The sequence below is a fragment of the Symsagittifera roscoffensis genome, chromosome 1, assembly GCF_963678635.1.
Source record: "Symsagittifera roscoffensis chromosome 1, txSymRosc1.1, whole genome shotgun sequence".
Taxonomy (NCBI): domain Eukaryota; kingdom Metazoa; phylum Xenacoelomorpha; order Acoela; family Convolutidae; genus Symsagittifera; species Symsagittifera roscoffensis.
This window is the reverse complement of record NC_087062.1, coordinates 184,609-196,330: the sequence shown is the minus strand read 5'-3', so window position 1 is coordinate 196,330 and position 11,722 is coordinate 184,609. Positions and strand designations below refer to the sequence as shown.

Here is an 11,722-nt window from a genome sequence, read left to right as displayed (position 1 = left end):
GATCGTTCCATAGGAAGCAGTCACCCCGGAACCTGGCGCATTCCTGTTGGCGACAAGTCGTCCAGCTGTCTCTATCAGCATCCTCACCGTTTGCTCCACGACTGGGTCACCTAAGGTATCACTCGGGTCCGGGATCGTCACTCGACCAGTTGTAGCCGGGAGTCGCGTTTCTGTCGTCTGACTCATTTCTCGAGGTGTCAAGAGCTCCATCGGGGACTGCCCACGAGGGATACTCCTTGCAGGTATCACTTTCTCCACGGATGTGTTCAACGCCAGCCGCTCCGATCGCTCTTTGTAGTCCCGCCTCAAGCGCTCTATTTCTTCACCCTGCTTCTTGTTGCAGTCTTCAAACAGTCTCTTCCACATGTCTCTATCCTCCTCCGTACTGAGCATGGTCTTATTCATTTCGTCCAGTTCCTTTCTGGTCCTCTCCAGCTCGCCTTTCCTCCCATCTAGATCTTGCATGGTTTCGTTCGTTTGAACCTCCTCTTCTAGTTCACTACTCTCAGTGGTGAACTAGACGAAGCAGCCTCTCTGTTCATTTCCTGATGCACTCTTCTTAGTCCAGGCTTGGGCTTGGTGGGCAAGGGCATCTCACCTGGTTGGTAGGTCCTCGAACTTCCCAATCCAGGCATGTTCGCCAATTCACTCCCTGAGAGAGCTCCGTTTCTCCACCTCATCACTTTCATTTTTGCGCGGTCTAGTACTCCTCTTTCTCCGTATGCTGCCATCAATAGGACGGTCCCCACGGTTGTCATGCCCCAAGATGTTTATCAAGGCGGTCAGCAACATGACTACCTCTGGGTCCTCTAGAGCGAAGTTTCGTTCCATTAGCCGACGATAGATCGCATCTACCGTCGGTCATACGTTTGCCTCTGCCAGGTCTACCAATTCATCCAAGTTGAAAATATCTATTATCTTTCAGGTTTGATTCGATTATTGATTCAACGATTTGAACTCAAGTGAAAAATTAAATGATCAATCAAGATCTAGAAAAGAGGTCACGAATATCACACTTGTCAGCCTTACACTATTTTCGGGTTAAAATTTATTTAAAACATTTAGGTAAAAAGCTTTTGATCCTGAACTTTATTAAAATCAGCGCGTACAGTTCCCGTGGATGCAGTTGTCCTCTCTTCGGATCGTATACTGGAAGCGAAAACTCCTTCACTTCTCTTTCCACAAGGAAGTCCTCAATCTCGTCATGGCCATGACTAGGTTTTCCGATCCTATGTGCCGCTTCTCCGTTGCCCTCGTCGCCAAGAAGTATAGTATTTTCACGGTAACTGTGACGCCGCCGGAGGCAAGGGTGCTACGCCCCCTATTCCTGGTCTTTGCTTCCAAAAGAATTCTATGTTTTTATATTCTCTCTTAAAGTCTGCTGCTAACGCTAACCTAAAACTTATGTCTGTTGTGATTGCTATCGCACAGGTTCTACTTGTAAGTGTGAAATCGCTATCTGTTAGTATTATGCTACTTGATTGTTTATTAAGTTAAAATATGAGTCCACTACCCTCCCTATGTCCGGTTTCTTTGGGTCTTCGCCTGTTTCTGCTTCTAAATCTCCTGTCTCTCTTGCTATTCTCAATTTTTTTATTAATAAATTTTCAGCATGGGTAAGTCCTACAAAACTCACCTGACAAAAATATCCATCGACGTCCCCGTCGATCGCATACCGGATGTCAAGTCGAGGTTGGAAGCCGGAATGAGTAGTCGCCCTTCCTGGGCAGCCCAGGAAGGATCCTCTTGTTCGGTTTTTGTTTATTTCATGCTTTCACGATCTACATCTTGAATCGTTACACTGGTCTCCTTGGGGTCCGACATCATTTCGTTCAGCCACTCCAAGACACGCAGATTCGTCAAATCATGTTCGTTGGATTACTGTAGCTCGTCATCGAATTCTGCCTCAGGTTTCGACCGGTCCTCGATCCATTCCTCATCATGGTCATCAATTTTGTCGATGTCTTGCGAAACGGTTAATCCTTCTAGTTCCATCACTTCTTCCACTATCTTTTTTAGATCTATCCTGTCCACTACAAAAACGCCGCCGTAAGGATTATATTTCCTCTTGGATCATGTCCTGTCCTTCCGTCGAGTCTGCATCGTGAACGGACGATCTGGTTCCAAAGTCTTGGGGAACTCCATTTGTTCGGGGTCTTGCCAGTCCTCTTCTGCGTAGGTTAAGGTTTCATCGTCTGCTTCAATCACCTCATATGGATCCAGGTCCAGTGGTGGACTTTTTCCTTCCTCAATACTTCATTTCCATCGTTCTTCTCCCTGGTGCCCTTCTCGTTGACCTCACAAGCAGGGTCCATCATTAGATAATCACCCTCTTCCAAGCTGCAGGTATGTCTGCCTGTGCTTGCTGAGTATTTCGTCTACACAAGTCGTTCAACTCTTGCTGACGTCTAATCACATCCCTTACGTAGACCTGTGCAGACGTTTTCTTTCCCTCGTACTTTGAGTAGAAAAAGGTCAAGGGCAAAGACTTCTCGTGCTCGGTTAGCATCATGTGTGGACTAACTCCGGTGGTGGAGTGTTGCGTGTTATTATAAGCTCCCATCACCTGTGGAGGGTATCTGTCCCAATCGGTCATGTACCTGGAACAATATACCCTCAGCATCGACACCAACGTTCGGTTCTGCCTTTCCACTAAGCCATTCGTCTGGGGATAGTATGTCGTGGAGTGAGCTTGATCAACCTGTGAGCGTCTCATAACCTTCTTCGTGAGTTCTCCTACGAAAGTTGCTCCATTATCCGTTTGAAAAGTTGTCGGACAAGCATGTCTCGCTATCCACGAATTGATCAGGTGATCGCACGTTTCTTCCGCTGAGGCAGTTATGCAGGGCACGGCCTCTGCATACTTCGTGAAGTGATCTATCATGACCAAGATTTTGTTATAACCACTGTTTGTCATGCATATCTTTTGGTGATCTATCTGCACCACCTCGTTGAATTCCGATGACTCGATCGATTGTACAGGAAATTGCTATTTCCTTGGATCCTTGACCTGTTGGCATGACAGTCACGCTGTTATCCACTTCTCACATGCTTTTTTCATTCCAAGCCACTCAAAGCGCTTCAGGATCCTCTGACATACTTTGTCGATCCCCTGATGGCCCATCTGATCATGCGACCTGAATAAGAGTTCTGTCTGATAGAGTTGCGGCAACACTATCGCGTTATACTTGTAAAGGATTACGTCTTCATCTCTTCTCCTGCAAGCTACAATCCAGTCCTTGTTCAAATCTAACCTTCCCTCTTTCTGCATAAAATACTGTCTCAGAATACGGTAACTGTCTTCCTCCAGGTCACCTTTGTTCGGAACACCATTTTCTATCAACCGTTTCAGGTTGCTTGTCATGCGGTCATTTCTCTGCGCTCTTAGTAGGTCCGAGAGTCTGTATCTCGCCTTCAAAAACGTCTTCATGACCTTTATCTGACTATTCAGCTCATCGGGCTTATTGTGTCTTCTTCCATCTTAACGGACCAAGTCTTCGCCAGCGGCTGTGTTTCTTGTTTGAACGGCTGAAGATCAGTCCTCACTACCTCTTTTTGTGGCAACAGACTTATCGAACGTTTCGATACCGCTATTGTTTCCAGATCATCCGCTGCCTTGTCAAAGACACTTTCGCTTGGTATGAGGTAGCGATCACTGTCAGGGTCTTGGTATACCTATCTATTCTTTCACTTGCTCGAGTCTCCACTAGTAGTGTGTAAATCGCTAATTCTAAAAGCTCCGATCCCGAACTCGAGTTCCTGTCTGAGTAGGTGTCAATTCCTGAGTTCCGGGAATTATCATCTGTTGAAGAGTATGTAGGGGAGTCTGCACCCTCTCCTGGGTCAATTATGCGCGTTCTGCTCATCTACTTGGACTCCACGGACAAAAATTTATCCTCCAGGTCTTGTTCCCTATCAGGAACTTTCTCTTCTATGTCCGACTCTCCGGACAAACTTTCTTGTCCCGGGTTTTGATCCTGAACTCGCCCTTTCTCCTAACCGTTCGTCTCCCCGGACAAATTGCATTGCTCCAGGATTCGACCAACTTCTTCACCTGCCTTCTGCTGGTCATCAAAGGTAACGGTTTTCTTTTGTATGTCGTCCCCTGTTCTTGCCATTTGTTTGAAGTGCTTGTTAAAACTTCTCGGGGTATCGAGGATACTAGTTGCTGAACTATTGTCCTACAATCCCTCTCATTATCTTTGTGTTGTCGTATTGACGGCATGATCTTCACCATCTCACTGACTGTCAGTGATGCCATGGCTGCTGCCCACTCGGGGTCATCTCTGGTCACTTCTCTTTCTAACAATCCACCCAGCATCCGCATTACTTGTGGTGTGACCTGCACCGTTTTATCCAATAATGAGAAGCTGTTCATGTTCATGCGAGAGAGTTCCTGCTGGACCAGCTTTGAGCGCAGCAACAGATCCAAGGGCACCATCCTTCCCGGATAGAATCTTTATCTCGACTGCTTTCTCTACAGGTAACTCAGGATGTCCTGGAATTGGATGGCCAGACTTGTCCAACCATCTCGTCAAGGGAAGCGCTTCTTAAGTTTCCTTGTCCAGAAACGAGAACACTTTCTTGATTTCTGCCTGATTGGCTTGTTTCTGTTTCAATCTTTCATAGAACTCGGTTGTCTTACTGAGGCTGTCAGCTTTCTGGTGTTTGTCACGCATCCTGTGCTCGATTATCATGTGCTAGCCATCCAATCTTACTATCCATCTACCAATATAACTCTGATCCATCGAGTAGGTCTTCAACCAGGATAACGCTCTGTTGTCCACGCGTAACTTAAAGGGAGCACTCCCCAAGTATGCGCGGTACTTTTCCACGAATGTAACTACTGCAAACATTTCTGCTTTTGGTGCACCATATTTCATCTCAGTGTCACTCAACACCTTGGTGCCATATACAATGGGATGGAGAACCGTTCTTCCATTCCATTCCTGCTCCTGATGCAATATCCCTGAGATGGGTAATACCGATGCGTCTGTGTCAAGAACATACATGCCCTTCTCTGTAGGTTTGCCTAGCACTGGCGCTTCGCACCGTTCCCGCTTTGTGTTCTCGAAGGCAGCTTGTGCTTCTTCGTTCCATTCGAACATCTTTCCTTTGTTGCGCATCAGCCTCTACATTGGATACACCTTGTCTGCATATCCTTTTATGAACTCACAGTAATAATTGGCGAACCCCAGGAAGCTCATGAAATGTTTGTCCGTTCTGGGAGCCTTCCATGTCAACACAGCCTCTACTGCTTCCGGGTCCGGCCTCACACCACGCCTGGCCACCATTCTTACTAGGTACTTGATTGAATCCCTAAGGATTTCTAATTTCATTGGTTTGCAATTCAAGCCTGCTCTTTTCATGTGTCCAAAGACCTCTTGGAGCCGATCAATGTGGTCTTCCAGGGTTGGTGTTGCTATGACCATGTCATCCACGTAACACATCACAAGATTCCCGTACTTATTTGTCACTCTGGTCAAAGCCTGAGCCATCAGTCTTTGAAACGTGGCCGCTGCGTTGCACAAGCCGAAGGGCATCCTCTTCCACTAGTACAGTCCCAATTCACTCGCGAATCCGGTCTTTTTTCTATCCTTCTTCCGCAGAGGGACTTGCCAGAAGGCAGAACCCAAGTCCAGTGTGGTGAAGAACTTGGCATCACCAAGTTTAGAGAGGCTCTCGTCTATTTGCGGTATCGGGTACGCATCTTTTATCGTCACCGCGTTCAAGTAGCGAAATTCGCAACAAAACCTAAGCTGCCCCTTTCTTTTTTGCCATTACCACCCCGCATGACCATGGTGTTTTCGAGAGTTCTATCATGTCGTATTCGAGCAACATTTCAATCTCTGCTCGGTACGCTTGCGACTTATGTGGCGTCATTCGTCTTGTGCCTTCTCTGTGGGGAACGGCGCCTTCCTCAAGTTCGATTTCGTGTTCGACGAAGTTACAGCAACCGATATCCGCCTTATGTTTTGAAAAAACATCCGCGTTCCGATTTAAAACCTCCCGCAATAATTCGAAACCTCCCACGCCTATTTTCTTTTTCAAGTGTTCTATTTCGGACTTCATTAAAAACGGACTCGGACTTCATTGAAAACAGTTCATGAATGGACTTTAAGTCATTAATCCTTTCTAAAATTTCTTCTTCATTGTCATGACAAGGACAGTCTTTTACACTATATCTCTTCAAAATTTGCGTTTCTTCATAGTCGGTCCTCATCGGCGAAGCGTAACCAATTTTCTTTCCACGCTGGATTGAAACCGTGGTGTCCAGTTTGTTCAATAACACACTGACACACAGTCCATTTCGAGTTACCGAGAAGCTCCGGCCTAAACTCACTGAACTTTGACTATTTGGATTCGTTACCAAACAAACTTGTTTAGTATCACTTAACGAATTCAAATTCCTCATTCTAAAAATTGCCATCACGGCCTGTCCCGGTCGTAGTTTTACTTTTCTATCTAAGAAATTAGTACCTTGTTTTCGTCAGTTATTATTCTATTATTTGGTTTCCTAACATACTTCTGATCCGGGTTTCTAATCCTTTTTAGACCGTTGTTCAAGTCACCTCGAGCCGAATGTTGCATTTGCTCCTCTCAGGAAATCCTCATGGTCGATCTCTGACGCATCTTCGTCCTGAGTTAAGTCTTAGGTCTATAACTCATAGAGTAATTTCGGATAGGGTGCACCGTCTGTTCGTCACGCTATCTTATTTTTGGCCTGATAGATTCGCGCAACTTCTTAGTCTAATACCGATCCTAATCTTACTCTTATATCTACTAGTCTCAGGGTGTTTAACTAGTCTCTGCTAGGCTCAATAGATCTAGAGTATACTGGTTTTATTGCGGCTGCTGAAGTTCTCTTGGAGAGGTAACTAATTTCAGCACTTACAAATAAGTGGGTTGTTAGTTAGATGGATTATGATTGGTTAATATTAAATATTTTCCAGTGGTAAAATATCTAATTTAGATGTAATAATAAAATGTAGTTTAGATCAGGTTCCACCCATCAGGGGTTTACAGAGTTTTTGAGTTTTATCTTTTCTTCTGTAATTGAAGGATGGATAATGAACGTTGGTATTAGGCGAACATCATTTTCTTATCCGGTTCCTCTTTGATGAAGAACGTTCCAGGACGCTGGAATTAGGGATATGAACTTGTTGTCCTGTCATTCGACAACGACTGTATCCCCAATGAAATCAATCCGATTTCAAAATGGTTTGCTATGTCAGGTTTTCCTGTATTAGTGGAGAACTGTTTTGTGTTCAGCCCTTGTCTCGGAATGGCGTGAAATTCGTGTTTGGAAGGGATGCCTTGTAACTCGGATCTGCACGTATACTTGAACATCGAGGTGATCTTTGGTCTGGTTCAATGAAGTCCTTTTCTGCGAAGTCAAGTCGTACTTTAAATCCTTTGAGTCGTGATTGTGGACGGCATGTCGGTAACATTTAGCCATTCTTTTGTTCAAGTTGTGATGGGGTCGTCTAGCTTTTGGATGTTCGTCTTTGTTGTTGTGTATGATCTTTATACTGCATATTATGGTTTACATTTTATCATTTGTGTTAATTTGGTTTTTAGTCATGATCTTAGTTAGTTGTTTTCACAAAAGCATTTTATTTTAGTTCAGTTATTTTGAAGAGTTACTCACCCTTGAGTACCTCTTATTAAAAATTGAAGTATGGTCACAAAGCGTGGGTGTAGCGCGGTGGGTTAGACCGGCCAAAGCATGCTCAGGACGTCCTTCTCTGGTGGATTAGGCCAGGAATGGGAGTATGATTTCGTGCTGTTTCTTTGAGAGGTCCTGTTTTGTGATAAAGTTTTATGTTGTTTTTTTCTGGTCTTTCTTATATTCCTTTTGGTTGTGTCCTTTTTTCGAAAATCAAATTGATTTTGGTTTGCGTTTGTCTTACGACTTTTTTGTGTTTTATTTTCCCTTTCTTAGACTTTATAATAGTCTTCAAAAGAATAAATTATCCAGTTTTAAACTGGGTTAATCCGGTTTGGCTACCGTTGGTTTTCTTTTCTTAATCATGCTGTTTTTTTATGATTTGTGGTATTTAGTAAGCTGCATTGGTTAGTTTTGTTTAATATATAACTCCATTCCAACCGAGTTAAGGAAAAGTTGGAAACTTGTTATCGCTTGTTTGAGTTATTTTTAGTGAAAACTTGAAACATCAAATCATTATTTTAAACAAAACTTCGTGGGCGAGCTAAACGAGTATGGATAGAAATCTTGTGCAAATGAATGAAAACATTGAAAAGGTTAGTACTGCTCGCTCATTTTTCGAATTTATTGCTTGAAATTTGAATTTTACTGCTTTTTTGGGAAATTTTAAATTTATAAATTTTCATCCTATATAATTTTACTGCTTCTTGGGGAAATAATTTATATATAAAATCACTACATTGGGTATGAGTTTTACTACAATATTTAGTAAAAAATTTAGTATAGCAAAATAGTTTTAGCAAAAAAGTTTTAGCAAAAGAGTTTTACTTGAGTTGTATTCTAATTTAACAAGTTTGTATTTTTATTTCTCTTTTTTCTGTTTTTATAGATGATTGTGGTGAGAAGACTAAAAGAGTAATTTAAACAATTAGAGAAAATGGTTATTACAATTTTGAATTTATTAGTAAATTTATTTTAATTATACTTGCCTTAGTCATCGGGAAAAAAGCCATGTCGGAAGATTTCGTGAATCAAATCGGTTGTTTTTAATAACTTGGCTAGTATGCGTATGACATTTTTAGTTTGCATCAGTGGCCAAAGCAACTGAAGTGCGTTGATGGTGTTAAGTTCTTCGGTGCATACTGCGAATTCATGAGGTGTGTTTTGGATTAGATTGTAAATTTTTGTGATTATAATTAGTATTATGAATAAACTCTTATATGGGGATTTCAGTAGGTTGTATAAATTCATGCGGGATAATGAAGGGTCTTGATTCTTCATCATTGAAGGTCTTCGTGATTGGACAGAATATTTACATTTGGGTAATTGGGTCGTAGTTGCGGAGGATGCCGTGTAGGTTAGTATTTTTAATGCAATATGTAAAATTAAGAAAAAAGGGTGACGTGTATTTCGAGTTAATAAACTGAAAACGATGGTGGGGTTGTCGTGATGTTGTAGGTAAATCAAAATGGTTTTGTATAAAACGATAGTATGTGTAAGTATGTGTTTGTTTAGTGCGTGACATTATATCGTGAGAACAGTACAATCGCGTTCTTGTGGTGAAAGAAAGTGAAAGGTTAGTGAAAATAACTGAAATTTATCATAGAAGCTTTCATATGCTTGTATGTCAATTAGTGCCTCGGAAATTATATGATCGTGCGTTTTATCAAGAATAATAAGTGTAAAAAGGTATGCTGTTTTAATAAAAAAAATTTCGGTTAGTTGCGGGTTTGCAAAGCGGTCTTCGTCTAAAAATTGAGCTTGGTTAGGGCGTATGATGTTGTGATCGTAAATATTCGATTGAGAAATCGTTAGCTCGGGGTGCAGCGAATGTTTTTAGAGTTTTTAAAAATCCAACATATGTAAATTGTTGAGGTGTTAGTAGTATATTCTTTTATTTGTGCATCTAAAATATTTTATTTTTTGATGATGAAAATATTCCAAAAAATCCTGCAAATAATATTCGTGCTACACTTGCTTGGCGGTTTACTTGTGTGCGTATAGCACATGTGTTGTAGATTCCTTTTAACGGTGAGAAAAGAAATCCTATAAAATTAAACATAGCGTATAAGATAGTCAATCTTTTTAAGATGTAAAAAGGCCATCCTAGAAAGGCGAGAATTTCATTTTTTTAGTGTTACAAAACTAAAAACGTTTATGGGTGAAATATTTTGTGGTCTGTATTTTTCACCGTTTAAATATATGTTATCTTATATTTCCTTAAAATATTCGCTGTAGTCTTGTGTATAAATGTCTGCAAATCCTGCGGTTTCGGCAAGTTTTCTTAAATTTTGGTCGATTGATTGTCGTTGTATTGTATCCATTTGTGTTAGTAATTCTTGAAATTGTTGTGTTCGAATGTGATGTGGTATATCAGATTTAGAATTTATTCCAATTAATTAAAGATCAATATTTGGGTTACGAGCGTTGGATTACGACGGATACTTTCTGGTGAAAACTTTTTTAGTGGTTGCATTAATGTAGGATATGGTGTGAGTAGATAGTATTTATCTTCGTCAGGGTTTAATTGTACGACATTGTGGCTATTTTCTGATCCACATGGGATTGCGGTATCTCAAAAAAAAATTGTTTTGAAAGTGTATCGACAAAATGTACTTTATTTTTGTAGAATATGGGGATTCTTTTTTAACAACGTTTATCTTCAAAAACATATCGGGGTGATATTTTGTTAGTGCAAGTATAAAACCATAAAACGTTTCCGTCATAATCAAGAAAGTTTGACCTTTTTCCTGATAATAAATATCGTGCGTAGGGTGTTTTTAATACTGCTAATGCGGGTGATTGTATGTTTTGTGTTCTTTCTAATTCGCATAGTTGATGAAGTGTTTCTAATTCAGAAAATGACATTTTTTGAAAAATTCTACTAAATATGTAGTCTAATTTCATATCTAAGTGAATATCGTAATATATATTACCAAAGTAGGTGTTATTCATAAGTGATAATTCTGGTAAACCTTTTTCGAATTCTACAAGTTTTTCTAAATATTGTGTTTTGTAGAGTGGGTTTGTGTATATACAATAAAGTGTAAAAAGGTATGCTGTTTTAATAGAAAAAATTTCGGTTAGTTGCGGGTTTGGTCTTCGTCTAAAAATTGAGCTTGGTTAGGGCGTATGATGTGGTGATCGTAATATTCGATTGAGAAATTGTTAGCTCGGGGTGCGGCAAATGTTTTTAGAGTTTTTAAAAATCCAACATATGTAAATTGTTGAGGTGTTAGTAGTGTTGTGAGTCTATACAGTATATTTTTGCTTATTTCATTATCTTCATGTGTATTAGTGAGTGGTATAGAAAGAGGGTTAGTAAAGTGGTAATACGCTGTCCAATGAAGTGTTGGCATTAAAACGTGCTCATCAACAAAATTTCTTGTGTTATTAGTAGTGGTGGTAGATGTATTTAAAATGTATTGTGGAAACGAGGGTAAGGTTAATTGAAGGAAGTTATTTGTTTTTGTGCGTTCCGGGTGGTTGATATTTTCTTTAGCTGTTCCGGGTTTGGTTGTGAATGGGTGATTTGGGAATTTGCGTTTAAAAGTGCGGTAAGCTCGGTTAGTGCTAGTGGATGTTTCAGTGGATGTGAATGATTGAGCTAATGATGGAGAGTAATCTGATAGTGGTGTAGATGTTGGTGGATTTGATGATGTTGCTGTGGATGATAGTTGATGTTACGTAAGAGTGTGGGGGTATGTTAATTGTTGTTGCAATGTAATAAAATTGTCGAATTCTTCGGAAATTTGGATGGTATCTGGGGAGTTAATATTTGATCTTTCATTTTGTGTATGATGTGCAATTATGTGTTGATTGGGACTTTGTGCTGTACTTGGTCTGAAATTTGGATTATTTGTCATTGCTAAGTTTCGAAAACTTCGGGGAACTAATGATAGTGGATGGTTTTGTGGTAGGGTTGGTATCAGTGGTGCTGTAGGTGTTGTGTCTACAATATTATGTTCTTCGTCGTATGTGTTCGGTCTTGTGGCTAATTTTGTGTTATATTCTTTTATTTGTGCATCTAAAATATTTTATTTATTGATGATG

At 40.7% G+C, this 11,722-nt stretch overlaps 1 protein-coding gene across 1 annotated transcript; it reads right to left on the bottom strand.

Moving 5' to 3' along the window:
• Positions 1-2,204: 2,204 nt before the first annotated feature.
• Positions 2,205-5,126, bottom strand: LOC134855608 (uncharacterized). The gene is made up of 4 exons (XM_063872153.1): positions 4,874-5,126; positions 3,049-3,480; positions 2,615-2,877; positions 2,205-2,378 (listed from the first exon to the last, which is right to left on the bottom strand). Exons 1-4 carry the CDS (start codon positions 5,124-5,126, stop codon positions 2,205-2,207), a joined length of 1,122 nt encoding a protein of 373 aa, XP_063728223.1.
• Between the last annotated feature and the right edge of the window lie 6,596 nt (positions 5,127-11,722).